General features: G+C 43.1%; 1 protein-coding gene across 4 annotated transcripts in view; it reads right to left on the minus strand.

Annotated features, from left to right (window-relative positions):
- Window positions 1-6,752: 6,752 nt before the first annotated feature.
- Window positions 6,753-14,360, minus strand: part of TBX5 (T-box transcription factor 5) — a 49,775-nt gene continuing 42,167 nt past the window's right edge. For all 4 annotated transcript variants that reach the window (XM_043529733.1, XM_043529732.1, XM_043529731.1 and 1 more), the window contains one exon: window positions 6,753-7,777. In XM_043529733.1, the coding sequence (XP_043385668.1) occupies window positions 7,197-7,777 (581 nt within the window). In that variant the 3' untranslated portion in view covers window positions 6,753-7,196. The remainder of the gene's footprint in view (window positions 7,778-14,360) is intronic.

The raw sequence follows: 14,360 nt of genomic DNA on the forward strand, positions 1-14,360 counted from the left end.
GCTCCCACAAACTGAAGTGAGCTCCTTTTTAAACCCAGGTGCCCTGATTAGCCTGCCTTAATTGATTCTAACAGCTTCTTGACAGGCTGCAGGTGTTCTAATCAGCCTGTCTGTCTTAATTGTCTCCAGAAGGTTCCTGATTGTTCTGGAACCTTCCCTGTTACCTTACCCAGGGAAAAGGGACCTACGTAATCTGGGGCTAATATATCTGCCTTCTATTACTCTCCTGTAGCCATCTGGCCCGAGCCTGTCACAATACATACAGAGAAGGTGGAAGTTGCCATACAAACTGTAAGAGGCTAATTAATTAAGATGAGCAATTATCAGCAGGAGAAAAAAACTTTTGTAGTGATAATCAAGATGGCCCATTTAGACAGTTGACAAGAAGGTGTGAGGATACTTAACTTTAGGGAAATAGATTCAATATGTGTAACGACCCAGCCACTCCCAGTCTCTATTCAAACCCAAGTTAATGATATTTCGTTTGCATATGAATTCAAGCTCAGCAGTTTCTCACTGGAGTCTGTTTTTGAAGCTTTTCTGTTGCAACATTGCCACCGTTAAGTCTTTTACTGAGTGGCCAGAGAGGTTGAAGTGTTCTCCTACAAGTTTTTGAATGTTATGATTCCTGATGTCAGATTTGTATCCATTTATTCTTTTGCGTAGAGACTGTCTGGTTTGGCCAATGTACATGGCAAAGGGGCATTGCTGGCACATGATGGCATATATCACATTGGTAGATGTGCAGGTGAACGAGCCCCTGATGGTGTGGCTAATGTGATTAGGTCCTATGATGGTGTCACTTGAATAAATATGTGGACAGAGTTGGCATCGGGCTTTGTTGCAAGCATAAGTTCCTGGGTTAATGTTTTTGTTGTGTGCTGTGTGATTGCTGGAGAGTTTTAGCTTCAGGTTGGGGGGCTGTCTGTAAGCGAGGACTGGTCTCTGAGAGTGAGGGGTCATTTTTCAGGATAGGTTGTAGATCTTTGATGATGCGCTGGAGAGGTTTTAGTTGGGGGCTGAAGGTTACAGCTAGTGGCGTTCTGTTATTTTCTATGTTGGGCCTGTCCTGTAGTAGGTGACTTCTGGGTACTCTTCTGGCTCTGTCAATCTGTTTTTTCACTTCAGCAGGTGGGTATTGTAGTTGTAAGAATGCTTGATAGAGATCTTGTAGGTGTTTGTCTCTGTCAGAGGGATTGGAGCAAATGCGGTTGTATCTTAGAGCTTGGCTGTAGACCATGGATTGTGTGGTGTGTCCTGGATGGAAGCTGGAGGCATGTAGGTAAGTATAGCAGTCAGTAGGTTTCCGGTATAGGGTGGTGTTTTTGTGACCATCGCTTATTAGCACCTTAGTGTCCAGGAAATAGACTGCTTATGTGGATTGGTCTAGGCTGAGGTTGATGGTGGGGTGGAAATTGTTGAAATCATGGTGGAATTCCTCAAGGGCTTCTTTTCCATTGGTCCAGATGATGAAGATGTCATCAATGTAGCGCAAGTAGAGTAGGGGCGTTAGGGGATGAGAGCTAAGGAAGCGTTGTTGTAAGTCAGCCATAAAAATGTTGGCATACTGTGGGGCCATGCGGGTACCCATAGCAGTGCTGCTGACTTGAAGGTATATATTGTCCCCAAATGTGAAAATAGTTATGGTTGAGGACAAAGTCACAAAGGTCAGCCACCAGGTTAGCCGTGACATTATCGGGGATAGTGTTCCTGACGGCTTGTAGTCCATCTTTGTGTGGAATGTTGGTGTAGAGGGCTTCTACATCCATAGTGGCCAGGATGGTGTTATCAGGAAGATCACTGATGGATTGTAGTTTCCTCAGGAAGTCAGTGGTGTCTCGAAGATAGCTGGGAGTGCTGGTAGCGTAGGGTCTGAGGAGAGAGTCCACATAGCCAGACAATCCTGCTGTCAGGGTGCCAATGCCTGAGATGATGGGGTGTCCAGGATTTCCAGGTTTATGGATCTTGGGTAGCAGATAGAATACCCCTGGTCGGGGTTGTAGGCATGTGTCTGCACAGATCTGTTCCTGTGTTCTTGAGCAGATGGTGTAGTTTCTTTTGGTAATCCTCAGTGGGATCAGAGGATAATGGCCTGTAGAATGTGGAGTTAGAGAGCTGCCTAGCAGCCTCTTGTTCATATTCCAACTTATTCATGATGACGACAGCACCTCCTTTGTCAGCCTTTTTGATTATCATGTCAGAGTTGTTCCTGAGGCTGTTGATGGCATTGTTTTCAGCACGGCTGAGGTTATGGGGCAAGTGATTCTATGACCCCATGTTAAGTATCCTCACACCTTCTTGTCAACTGTCTAAATGGGACATCTTGATTATCACTAAAAAAGTTTTTTTCTCTTGCTGATAATAGCTCATCTTAATTAATTAGCCTCTTACAGTTTGCATAGCAACTTCCACCTTCTCTGTATGTGTATATATATCTTCTTACTATATGTTTCATTCTGTGCATCCAATGAAGTGAGCTGTAGCCCACAAAAGCTTACGCTCTAATAAATTTGTTAGTCTCTAAGGTGCCACAAGTCCTCCTGTTCTTTTTGCGGATACAGATTTACACGGCTGCTACTCTGTAATCTAGCCTTGGAGATGATGATTTCCACATCCTCCTTTGGCTGTTTATTCAATGGCCTAAATTGTTCCTCTGCGGATTTTCCTAATTTACTGTAAAATTTCCGGATTTACTGTAAAACGTCCCTGCTGTAGTTTAAGTCCTTCAAGAATATAAATCAAGGGAGATTTAGGGGAATCAGTAACAAAATATGGCAACATAAGAGAAACTGTCCATATATTTAAAGATCCACGTATCAGTCTTAGATCAGAGAGTACTCCCATCGGCATCATAAAGCCAGCTCAGCGAGCAGTGGTAGCTCTGTCAGCGGGCAAGCATCTCACACCGACATAGTGCTGTGCACATGAGCGCTTATGCTGGCAAAATTTATGTCGCTACAGGACGTGGGTTTTTCACACCCCTGAGCGACAAAAGGTTTGCTGACATAAGTGCTAGTGTAGACATGGCCTTAGTCTCAGGCGGGAGGGCATTAAGTATGAAAACTATGGCCTGCGGCCAATTTGCAAAGGAACTTAGTCACTGAATTGCCTCTTCAGACATCTTAGTTCAGCATTTAGGTGCCACTGGCATTCACAAAACCACCATGCAGCTGCTGCTGAACCCTGAAGGGGCCTAAATCCCCGTAGGTGCCTACATTTCTGCTGAGGGCCATGCACCAAGCTGCCTAAGTCCTGATCCATCCCACAGCTACCACACTGCTTGGCACCTGAGCTCATGCCTAAACCCTGAAGGGATTTTCAAGTGAGGCATTCCCTTGTCTATCTCACCTGCAAGGTGTGATCCTGTACATATTCCCAGAGCATACTCTCCCCACCCGTATGGCACCACCCTAAGCACCAGAGGCAATCTCACGTTCTCTGGCCTAATGAATATTTAACACACACAGACACACACACACATACACAGCCCGCAAAATAGCCAGTCTCCTGGAGGTTCGGGCACTTCCTTGCAGTGTGGGAGATGTGGGTTCAAGCCCCTGCTCCCAATCAGGCAGAACAGTGATTTGCGAACAGATCTCCTGCCTCCCCAGTGGGTATTCTAACCACTGGGTTCATGTTTGTAATGAGGAGGGGGGTCTCTCTGTGGAGTTTTTGCAAGAAAGGACTGAGCTGGCTTAGGTGCCTAACTCCAAGAAGAGGATTCTGGTGGAGGTGGGCATTTTCTTTGGCCTGTCAGTCAGGCACCTGAGGGCTAGATCAATGGGATTTGGGTGCTTATGTAGCTTTGAGGATCTGGGCACTTGCTCCTTTCCTCTGCATTTCGCTCCTGGCTAGCTTAGGTAACTTACTGCTCAGCTTCTGGGAATCCCTTTCTTAGGAAAAGTGCCCAGGCTCCTAACTCGGGGATCTGAATACCAAGGGACAGTAGGGTGCCTAGGAGTTAGACGTTGAAATGCTCTGTCCCCTTTGGGAATCTAGCCACTTTTTCTTAAGGAAGGGCAGTGGGCCAAGAGCCAGCAGTAAGCTGTACGCCCTTGAGCAAGTCAAGCCAGCTCTTCTTTCCTGTCCCACCATTGGCTGTCTTGTCCATTTAGCCTGCAAGCTCCTTGGGGCAGAGGCCGTCTCTCTCTCTCCCTGTGTTTGTACAGTACCTCGCACAAGCAAGTCCTGATTTTGATTGTGGCCTCTGGGCGTTGCCATAATTCAAATAAATAATATATAAGACACTGTAATCAACTCTGTCTCAACTTCCCAGAATCCAGGAAGGGACTTCAGTTTTTTTTTCCATTAAGGAAAACGAGGATAAACAAAACAAGGAAGGAAATTAGTCAAATCAAAAGCCTAAGCCTTCTCTTCTGAAGCATGAGAAATAATCGACCAATGTGGGTTTATTTTCCCTAATGCTCTTTAAGATGCAATTTAATTAGTAATTTATCTTGGACTGTCTAGATGCTGAGTATTCTGGAGGTCTAGCACAGGTTTTATGAAGTAGTATAAAAATTGAGTAATTCCCATGGGTGGATTCACTGCTATGAAGAAGACCAGCAGAGGCCTTTGCATATAACTTTAAATCCCACTCAAGCCCTCAGAAGAAGGTTCAAGTGATCAGTAGGTCTTGTTTTGTCCCTCTGTGCATGGGTCAATTTTTTCCAAAGTGCGTAAAAAGGACTCAGAGAGGCACAATTACAGGACCGAGGCCTAGGAAGGAGCATTGCTGGGAGTCTGTTCCAGGTGAATACAGCAATCCAGTTCAGGCTCTTTTCCAGGGAGTCACAGGCTTCCACTGAAGTTAGAGGGAGCTTTTCCACTGCTGATAACAGGAGCAGAATGAGGCCCATATAAATTAGAAATGGAGAAGAACTTTCAGGTCATCTCAGTCCATCTCCACTGGGGGAGCCAATTCCTGTTTGTTCCTTACGATATATTTTCTAGCGCTAGTTTGCATCTCATTTAAGAGATGGTGCTTCTGCCATTTCTTTAGTGAGCGATGCTGCGGCCTAATAAATCTCACTGGGCCAAATTCTGCCAACTTTACTCATGTTGAGCAGAAACCTGATTCCAGGACTAGTCCCGCTGACTTCAGTAGACTATTTGCAGAGTAAAGCTGGTGGAATCTAGCCTCTGGGCAGCTATCTGCCACTGGCCCTCCACCAGTGTGATGCTAAGGGTGGATTATAGGTTGGATATTGAATTGGAAGAGGGAAGAACATGAAGAAGGAGACGCAAAATAAAAGAATATTAAACCAAACATCACTTGTTATTAAAACTCCTTTTATATTTTGGAAGGAAGCATGGTTTTGTGCTTAAGACATAGAAATGGAACTTGAAAGCTCTGGGTTAAATTCCTGGCTAAACCTCAGACTCCTTCTGTGACCCGGTACAAGTTACTTAGCCTCTCTATGCCTCAGTTTCCCATCTGCAAAATGGGGATGATAATATTTCCTTTGTCCGACCCTGTGCCTGTTTAGATTGTAGGCTCTTTGGGGCAGGAAGTGTCTTTTACTATATGTATGTGCAGCAAAATGGGGTCTCAATCTCTTCCAGAGCCTATCGATGATAGTGAAATACAAATAAATAATAATAATTTAGCTTGTGGTTGTTTGCTAGAAAGAACAGAAAATGGGTGTCTGGTACCTTATATCCATAGCACCTTGTATTTATTAGACATAAATTGGCACACAAGAATATGGTACAACGAGTTAGGTAGGGATATTTTTTTCTTAGCAACATAGATGTGCTCACATTTCTATAGACACTCCCACATACACACCAACACTCACACACATTCACCCACATCCTCATTCCCCTTCACAATTACGTATACCCTATTCTCTTAATTAGGGTCACTTTTAATTAATATATATAGAGAGAGAACAGTTTGGGGGAGAAAAAAGAAAAGAAACCATACTTGAATTAGAGTATCAATAAAATAAAAAACTCTCAACCAGCTGCTTTGCTGGTTTTATTACCTGTTATTACTTATTAGAACTCCTGTTTATAAATAAATAGTACCAGTAAAATATTACATCTGAAGAACCCTGCAATAGAAGTTTTATTTATACACATTTTCTGCTTCCCTGCCACCCCACTGTTTGCTGCACTTTTAAAACATGTATTATTCAGTGTCTCATTTAACATATGTGAAAGTGTTCTTTTTTCTTTTTTCTTTTCTTCCTTTAATAGAGGAAGAAAAATAAAGACTGAAAAGAAAGAGATGATTTTACACATTTACATTTTCACCATTCTTTAAGAATGCAGGCTTTCTAAATTTCTTTTGCTGTCTGCGACTCCTTGGTTGGCTCAAGGCCTTGTTTTCTTGTTGCTGTTAAGAGTTCTCCTGAAGACCAACCTGGCTTTCAAATTTTAAGGTATCCCAGGACATAGGGATTAAATAAGAGACAGTCAGTTGAAGAGGAGGAAAGAGAGCTGTGAAAGTAAGAAGAAGGAGAGAAATACAGAGCCCAGCTTGGCAAGGAAATTATTTTACTAGACTGCTTCTTTTGGAGACAAATTTCAAGCATGTCGCATTTATATTGGAACATAGCACAATGCAGTGAGTAATTGCAATCATGAAACAACACATGGCAGAGGTAGATACCTATTTTTTCTGATTTGTGGGGGTGTCATTTGTTTTTGTTTAAAAAAAAAATAACACACACTGAAATCCACCCTTTTTAGGCCTCTTTAAAAAAGGGCAGTGTCTTTTTGAGATAATTGCAAGAATATATATATATATTATTATTATTTATTATATAACAATGTCAACATCAAAAAAAAAAAAAGGTAACATCCTAGTTGTTTTTGTCCAAGCACTCTGATTGTGTTAAAGGCAGCAGGAGTTGTGTGTTCACTTGAAAACCAGAAGAACGGAAGGAATGAGGGCACAAGTTTTGTGCAGCAATAACACAAAAGTTGTGCGAGTGTGTCTGGGGAAGGGAATGGCGGCGGGGGGGAGTGTGCTGTTTTGTTGATTTTCTTTTGGAACAAAATAATAGAAAAAAGTCACAATGAATTACTATTTAATCTGTGGTTTCAAACAGCTGATCGGATCAGTGTCCATCTCTTGAGTGCTAACTGTGAACATTCAGTTAAAGGAGTCTTGCAAAATATTCTTGTTTGCTTGTTTGTTTTCAATTTTTCATGGCTAGATTTCTTGCATTTCCCTTATTGCCTTGTTAGCTGTTCTCACTCCACTCTGGCACCATGCCCACCCCATGAACAGAGTGGTACTGGTGAGGTGAAAGGGTTCTGGGCACCCCATGGGAATAAAGGAATTCTGCTGGCTGTATGCTGGGAGGAGACTGGATGCCCGTTTGAGGTCCACACTGCCGGATGATGGGCTGGTGAGAGACAGATGTTTGGTGCTGGAACATGCTGTGTGTGTCCCCTATTTGTGGTGATGTGTGATTGGCCACACCAGTGAGACGGGGCATAAGAGGACCAGAGGTGAAATGGGCAGAGAAATGCTGGTAGGGTAATCTGTCCATAGGCTGCATTGCAGTCACTGTGCAACTGCTGTAAGATGGCACGGTAGGCCACGTATTACAGCTAATGTCTTCCAGGCTGGGCACGGGGTCCGTGGTGGGAGCAGAGCTGGCATACATACAAGCTTGGCGCTGGGCAGATTCAGTCCTGTATGAGGTATTCAGTCCTTGCTGCTGGGAGTAACTGGACCTGTAGAAGGGATCCTCATCTGCCGGTGAGGTTTCCATGTAGGGTTTCTTGTACGGATGCTCAGTGGTGGAACATTCCTCATCTGCTGAGAAATAAAATGCTTAGTTATAAATAAGAACACATTGCCCTGTGTTGAGCCTCCCATCCTAGGATCTTAAAGTGTTTTGCAAGGATGGGTCAGTATCCTCATTATCCCCATTTTTTCAGAGGAGAAACTGAGGCACAGCAAGGTGACTTGCCCACAGTTACACACAGCTGGGTCAAATTCTGCTCTCAAGATGCACAGCTGTAAAGCTGGAGCTATTCCATGGAGATGACCCAGATTTACATTGGTAAAACCAGGAATAGCATTTGGCCCCAGATTTCCAGACCTCCCAGATCCCTACTTCGTATTCTAGAAAGGAAAACAGACTACAAGATAACCAGAGAACAGCCAGGACAGAATTTAGCAACATGTAACAAAATTCTTTGCTATGTTAGGTTTTCCACATGAAATGCTTACAGTTCATCTTAACCTTAGTCTCAGCGAAATCCTTTAGAAATGAGCATGGGAAATGGACAGTAGCAATTTAAAATTTTCATTGTTAGAGTCCGAGTTTATGTGTAGGTATGTGATGAGAGACAGTATGGTCCAATGGATAGTTTATTAGCCTAGGACTGGGAGACCTGGCTTGTATCACTTGGCTCTGCCCCTGATCCCTTGTGTGACCCTTGGTAAGTCATGAGACATCTGTGCCTCTGTTTCCCTTCCCACCTTTTCTCTGCCTTCTCTGTTTAGACTGCAAGCCCTTTGATCCAGAGACCCGCTCTCTTGCTATGCGTATATACAGTGCCTAGCACAATGGACTTCTGATCATAGCTGGAGCCTCTGGGTGCTATTGTAATCCAAATAATACATAATGATATACTTCAGCTATAATATGGAGCTTACCATAAACCCACCCTGGATTATATTACTGTTGCCTGATCGGAAACATCCAATTTCAGGGCTTACACCCCTAAATCAAGAGTGACAAAAGCAAAAGCTGTCTTTGGTTTCTGCAGCATCAGTGGTTGAATTAACTGCAGCAAGAGGAATAAGAGAAACAGCTGAGATGCAAATCTCAGGAGGAATACTAAAGAAATAAATATGTATTAAGTCATAGATTGAAATCCTGGCTCCACTGAAACCAGTGGCAAAATTCCCATTGCTTTCTATCAGAGAGGATTTCACCCTTCAGAGAGGATTTTTAATACCAGATGGGACCACTGTGATGATGTAGACTGTGTTCTAGCATGACTACTTGCGTAATGCAGGTTATAGAACCTCACTTAGTAATTGTTGCATCAAGCCCATAATGTCTGTGTGAGCTATAGTTGAGCTATAGCATCTCTTTGGGAAAGACATCCATTCTTGAATTCATAGAATCATAGAATATCAGGGTTGGAAGGGACCTCAGGAGGTCATCTAGTCCAACCCCCTGCTCAAAGCAGGACCAATCCCCAACTAAATCATCCCAGCCAGGGCTTTGGCAAGCCTGACCTTAAAAACTTCTAAGGAAGAAGATTCCACCACCTCCCTAGGTAACGCATTCCAGTGTTTCACCACCCTCCTAGTGAAAAAGTTTTTCCTCATATCCAACCTAAACCTCCCCCACTGCAACTGAGACCATTACTCCTTGTTCTGTCATCAGCTACCACTGAGAACAGTCTAGATCCATCCTCTTTGGAACCCCCTTTCAGGTAGTTGAAAGCAGCTATCAAATCCCCCCTCATTCTTCTCTTCTGCAGACTAAACAATCCAAGTTCCCTCAGCCTCTCCTCATAAATCAGGTATTCCAGTCTCCTAATCATTTTGTTTGAATTAAAGACTTCAAGTGATGGAGAACCCACCATGCTTTAAATAAAGTCTAGAAAATTTCTAGAAAAGTGGACTTCTGAAGCTGAGTTTTCAGAGAAGGATGCAAACATGAGGGCTGGTCAAAAACTTTCCATCTAAATAGTTTATTAAAAACCCAGTTTTCTGTCAAAGGTTTGTTTGTGAAAAGTTTCTCTTTTTCACACACAAAAATTGAATTCTCATTGAAAAATGAAACACCTCAGAGTAGAAAAGTTTGCAGTTTTTGGCTCAAAATTGAAAAAATTCTACTTGGAATTGTCCCCACAGTGCCTCACAGGAGTTGTACTTTGTGTTCCTCAGGATCCTATTTTCTTCTATGGCCTGGGTTACACAGCAAGACTACATTTCCCATGATATAGTGTGGCCAGAGACTCCCTTGATCCACTGCAGTGGCACAGCAGGAGGGGGAGACCGTGGTGCATCATGGGAGTTGTAAGCTGGCCTGATATCCAATTCCACAGAGGAGAAATCAGGGCATGAGGCCCTCAAACTGCAACTCCCAGGAGGAACCACAGCAGCATTTTTTCAAATAAAAGTGTTCAGTTTTTGGCCTAAAAATTTGGGGGTTGGATTTATTTTTTTGCCAAAAAGTCAAAATTTTCATGGGGATGGGGGGAAGGGAAGGGGCAAAAATGGACATTATCAGACCAGTTGTAGTGAAGAGTGAACATGCAAAGATGCAAGTACCAACCAAAATATGTGTGCACACATATTACCTTCAAAATGTATGTGCAACTATCCTCTCTGCAAGCGTGCGCGCTCCTGCAAATACAAGTCTACACATAATGGGCCTGCAAAAATCCCTGTGCACCGTGGGTGCCTGCAAATCCTACCATTTGCATGTGCTGTCAGACTACATCTCCCATGATGCACCATGGGCTCCCCTCTTGCTGGGCCACCGCAGTGCATCATGGGAGTCCCTGGCCATGCTGCATTGTGGCAGATGTTCTTTTGCTGCAGTTCCCAGCCCACAGAGAAAAATGGAGACATGTGGAAAACATGCAAATGTAGGATCTCGTTGGTGCAACCACTGAAACACACTTTTACAGGCCTGCCCATAGCTTACTGCTTTGAAAATTGGGGTGCTTAACTTTGCATACAATTACCTGTATATCCAAATTCATATACTTGGGGCCAAATTCATTTCTGGAGGATTGCGATCCCATCTTACAACACTGAAATCCACATTTTAAGCAAACATCAGAAATCTGAATCTCTAGTTATAGATACAGATCTAGATAGCTTACACTGACAATCAGTGGATATTCTACACTCTCAGCTGCACTTAAATCTGAGAGTAGAAGAAGAGAACAGCACAATTTTTGGGTGAAATTTGGTGACATTTTAAAATCAGTTAAACAATTATTCCTTGGGTATAAACATGCATTATTCTCATTACCATTGATCTGATGGATCTCATTAGTACTAGAAAAACAACGAGGAGTCCGGTGGCACCTTAAAGACTAACAGATTTATTTGGGCATAAGCTTTTGTGGGTAAAAAAACCCCACTTCTTCAGATGCATGGAGTGAAAATTACAGATGCAGGCATAAATATACTGACACATGAAGAAAAGGGAGTTACCTTACAAGTACTAGATTAGTACTAAATTAGTACTAGAATAAAGCTTACATAGTGTCAGGGAATCATGGACATGATAGCCCTAATTCAGCAAAGCAGATAAATTTAAGTCCTTTTGAAGTCAATGAGATTTAAGCACAAGCTTAAAACTAAGCACATGCTTTTGTGCTTTGCTGAATCTGGGCCTTTATCAGGAGGTGGCTTTAGAGTAACATCCTGTCTAACCCTCCTGAATATTTCAAAATTCTGGTCCCAAGAGCCGCTACTGAATAATAAGAACACTAGGGCTGAAAAATGTCTTGTAAAATGAAGCATTGTTCTGCTAACAAATTTTTCAGCATTAAACTGTAACACAGCCCCAGCCATGCTCTGCTGGCACTGGGAAACACCAGCCCTGGGTTTTACTGTTTATTTTCCTTTTAAAAAATAGTTGAACTTTGCGTTTTTTCATTGTACTAAGAATTTGCTTGAGTTACAACCCTAGGTTGTTGATTTTTCCATTTAGTCAGGACATTCTTCTCCCTGCCACAACATAACCAGGCAAACCTCTCCAAGTTATAGACCTTTTCCAGATTTACTGTCAGGTGCAAAGAAAAAATAAACCTGACTTTCATTTTGTAAAATCAGGACAGTATAGGTCAGATTCTCAGCTGATGTAAGCTGGCATAGTGCCTATGAATCCTCTGGAGCTACACTGCTTGACATCAGTTGAGGAACAGGCTCTCTACTTCCACACTTCAATTTCCCCCAAAGTATGATACCAGACCCCCAAAAAGAATTCTATAGTTTATCCCAACTGCTCTCAGTCTGCCCTTTGGTCCATCTTCCCAACCCCACCGGTGCTCATCCTGTGAACAAGTTCTTCACTAAGGAATAAAATGCCAGGTTCGTCTTGAAAATAGATGCCATTGTGCAGTGCGGAAGCCAGTTCCTCAGCTGGTGTAAACTGGCAAAATTCCATGGGGCCAGATTCTCTGGTCTGCTCTGCTCCCTTTCCAGTCTTCCCAGAGCTCTCCAGCTGGGAGTATACCTGGCATGGAGTCCTGAGCAGGCACAGAGCTGACAGATCAGATTCCTGTGCCTCCCTCCCTACAGCTGGCAAATGGATCCTAAGAAGCCATTGCTATCTAACGCAGTTTAGAGCAACCCCAAGACAGCTCTAAACTGTTTGGGGGCCAGGACACAGAATCCAAGGGCCATAATCCTTATCCAGACAGCTCCCCCACTTCCCAGCCTAAAGTGAACATAGCAGATAATCTTGACCATTATCTTCAGTGGAAGTGGGCCGAAATACAGCAGCTGAGGAACTGGTCTTGTGTGATTTTTCCTTGATGTTAATAACCTGATAGCTTTCTAATGTATTCATTCTTGCAGGGCCCAGTCCTGCAAGGTGACAAGCACCCTGACCTCTGGCTACCATCAATGGGAACTGAGGGTGCTAATCATCTCACAAGATCAGTCTATTATGATAGGCAAACCTCAAAGGACTAAAGGTTCTGCTGAGTTTGGAGAAGCAGCCAAAGTTTGGGCAAAGCTTCTCCAAAGTATATCCAAGCAAAACGGAGACTGCTAAATTAGCTGGAAACTTCGTGAGAACTGGCTTCCTCGCAAGGAATTTGGTGCTCTTTTTATTGAAAGGACTTGAGCATAATTGGACCCAAGATTTTCATATTTACGACTTCCAGCTGGGTCGTAAATACCACAAGAAGAGTTTTTTAAATGGAATTTGCACATTTCTACCACTGGTCCCATCCAGAATCAGGTACAAAAATGTAAACTATATGAGTGGTTTTGTATCTTGTGGGTCAAATCCTCAGGGTTCCTCCTTTCAAGTCATTGAGAATCCGGTCCACTAGACTCAAGGCAACAAAGAATTGGGCCCTGTTTTTGTTTATAGAAAAAGTTTGTCCAGATTCATCAGGCTCAAAAAAAAAAAAATGCAGGTAGGCTCAATTTGAGTTTATGCTGAAGGCTTGAGTGCTTTTTGTTATTCTTATTCTACCCAATCTAGTTTATGCTCCCTGGATTTAAATAACAAGCCAAAATTATAAGGCCGACGAAAAGTAGCAAAGAAAAAAATTCCTGTGAGGAAAAGGGAAAGACCATTTTAAAAATGGCCTAAGCAAGGGTGAGTGATGCCTGTATCCTGGGGAATGGGTCCAAAGAAAGGACTCACGAATGGACTTAGAGCCAATTTCTCCGCTCCTATAAATCCGCATCACTCCACTGGTCCAACAATTTCAAGATCTGCAGTGCTTCTGTTAAACTTAAAATAGATTCCGAGGAGAGATGGCTGCACTTTGTATGGAGACTTTGAAGGAGAGAGCCCAAAGCTGGAGCATCCCAGGGTTGTAAAAGATTGTAAACTGTGAAACACAAAGGTGACTCTGGCCTTGCAACTTTACTGCCAGGTGGGTTTTGGGTGAACAACCTCTTTTTTTAACTTAACTAGGTTTGGACCATAGGGTTCAATATCCTATGGAGACAGACAAATTTGCAGGGTCAGTTCGAAGCCCCTATTTGCTACAAGGGCAGGGAGTATGCATTTGGTGCCTTTGGTGTTAATAGGATAACCTTAAGTAACCCCTTAGACTGAAAAACAGCCACTGAATTGGGCCTCCTAAAACTCACAGAAGCTGGCATGGGGTATGGCAAAAAAAAAAAAAAGGCCTTAAAGGAGAACTTGTGCGGATTCTATTGAAAAACAGGACTGAAGCTAATTTGTCCAGCATGCAGAGAGGACAACAATCCTGCTGCTTCCCAGAGTGAAGGAAGAAAGAGGTAGGATGAAAAAGAACGGTATGACAGTGCAATTCTGAATCGACAGAGGCATGTGCCCTAATGGTGCCTGTTACGAGAAAAATGGGGATTTCCATATCTGTGAAGACCTCATGAGGCTCGGTGAAGCAGTAAGGAGAGAAAGTCATATTCTTTCCACCATGGACGGCATCGTCTCCAACTTCGCGGGTGCAACAATTTGGAGCTAAAAGTAGCGAACCTGTCATCTAAAAACCATTCTCTTTCTGAACTACTTTAAACAGACTCTGTGTGGATAAAGCACAGGAATGCGCTGAAGTAACTAAACTCTGTCGATCTCATCTCTAGTGCTGCCATTTTATGAGCATTTCAAGCTACGGCAGTTTCAGAAGACACAAACAACAAAGGTCTCAGTTACACCAAGATGACTGGAAGCCTGTAGCATATT

Source organism: Chelonia mydas, chromosome 15 (genome assembly GCF_015237465.2).
Source record: "Chelonia mydas isolate rCheMyd1 chromosome 15, rCheMyd1.pri.v2, whole genome shotgun sequence".
NCBI lineage: Eukaryota > Metazoa > Chordata > Testudines > Cheloniidae > Chelonia > Chelonia mydas.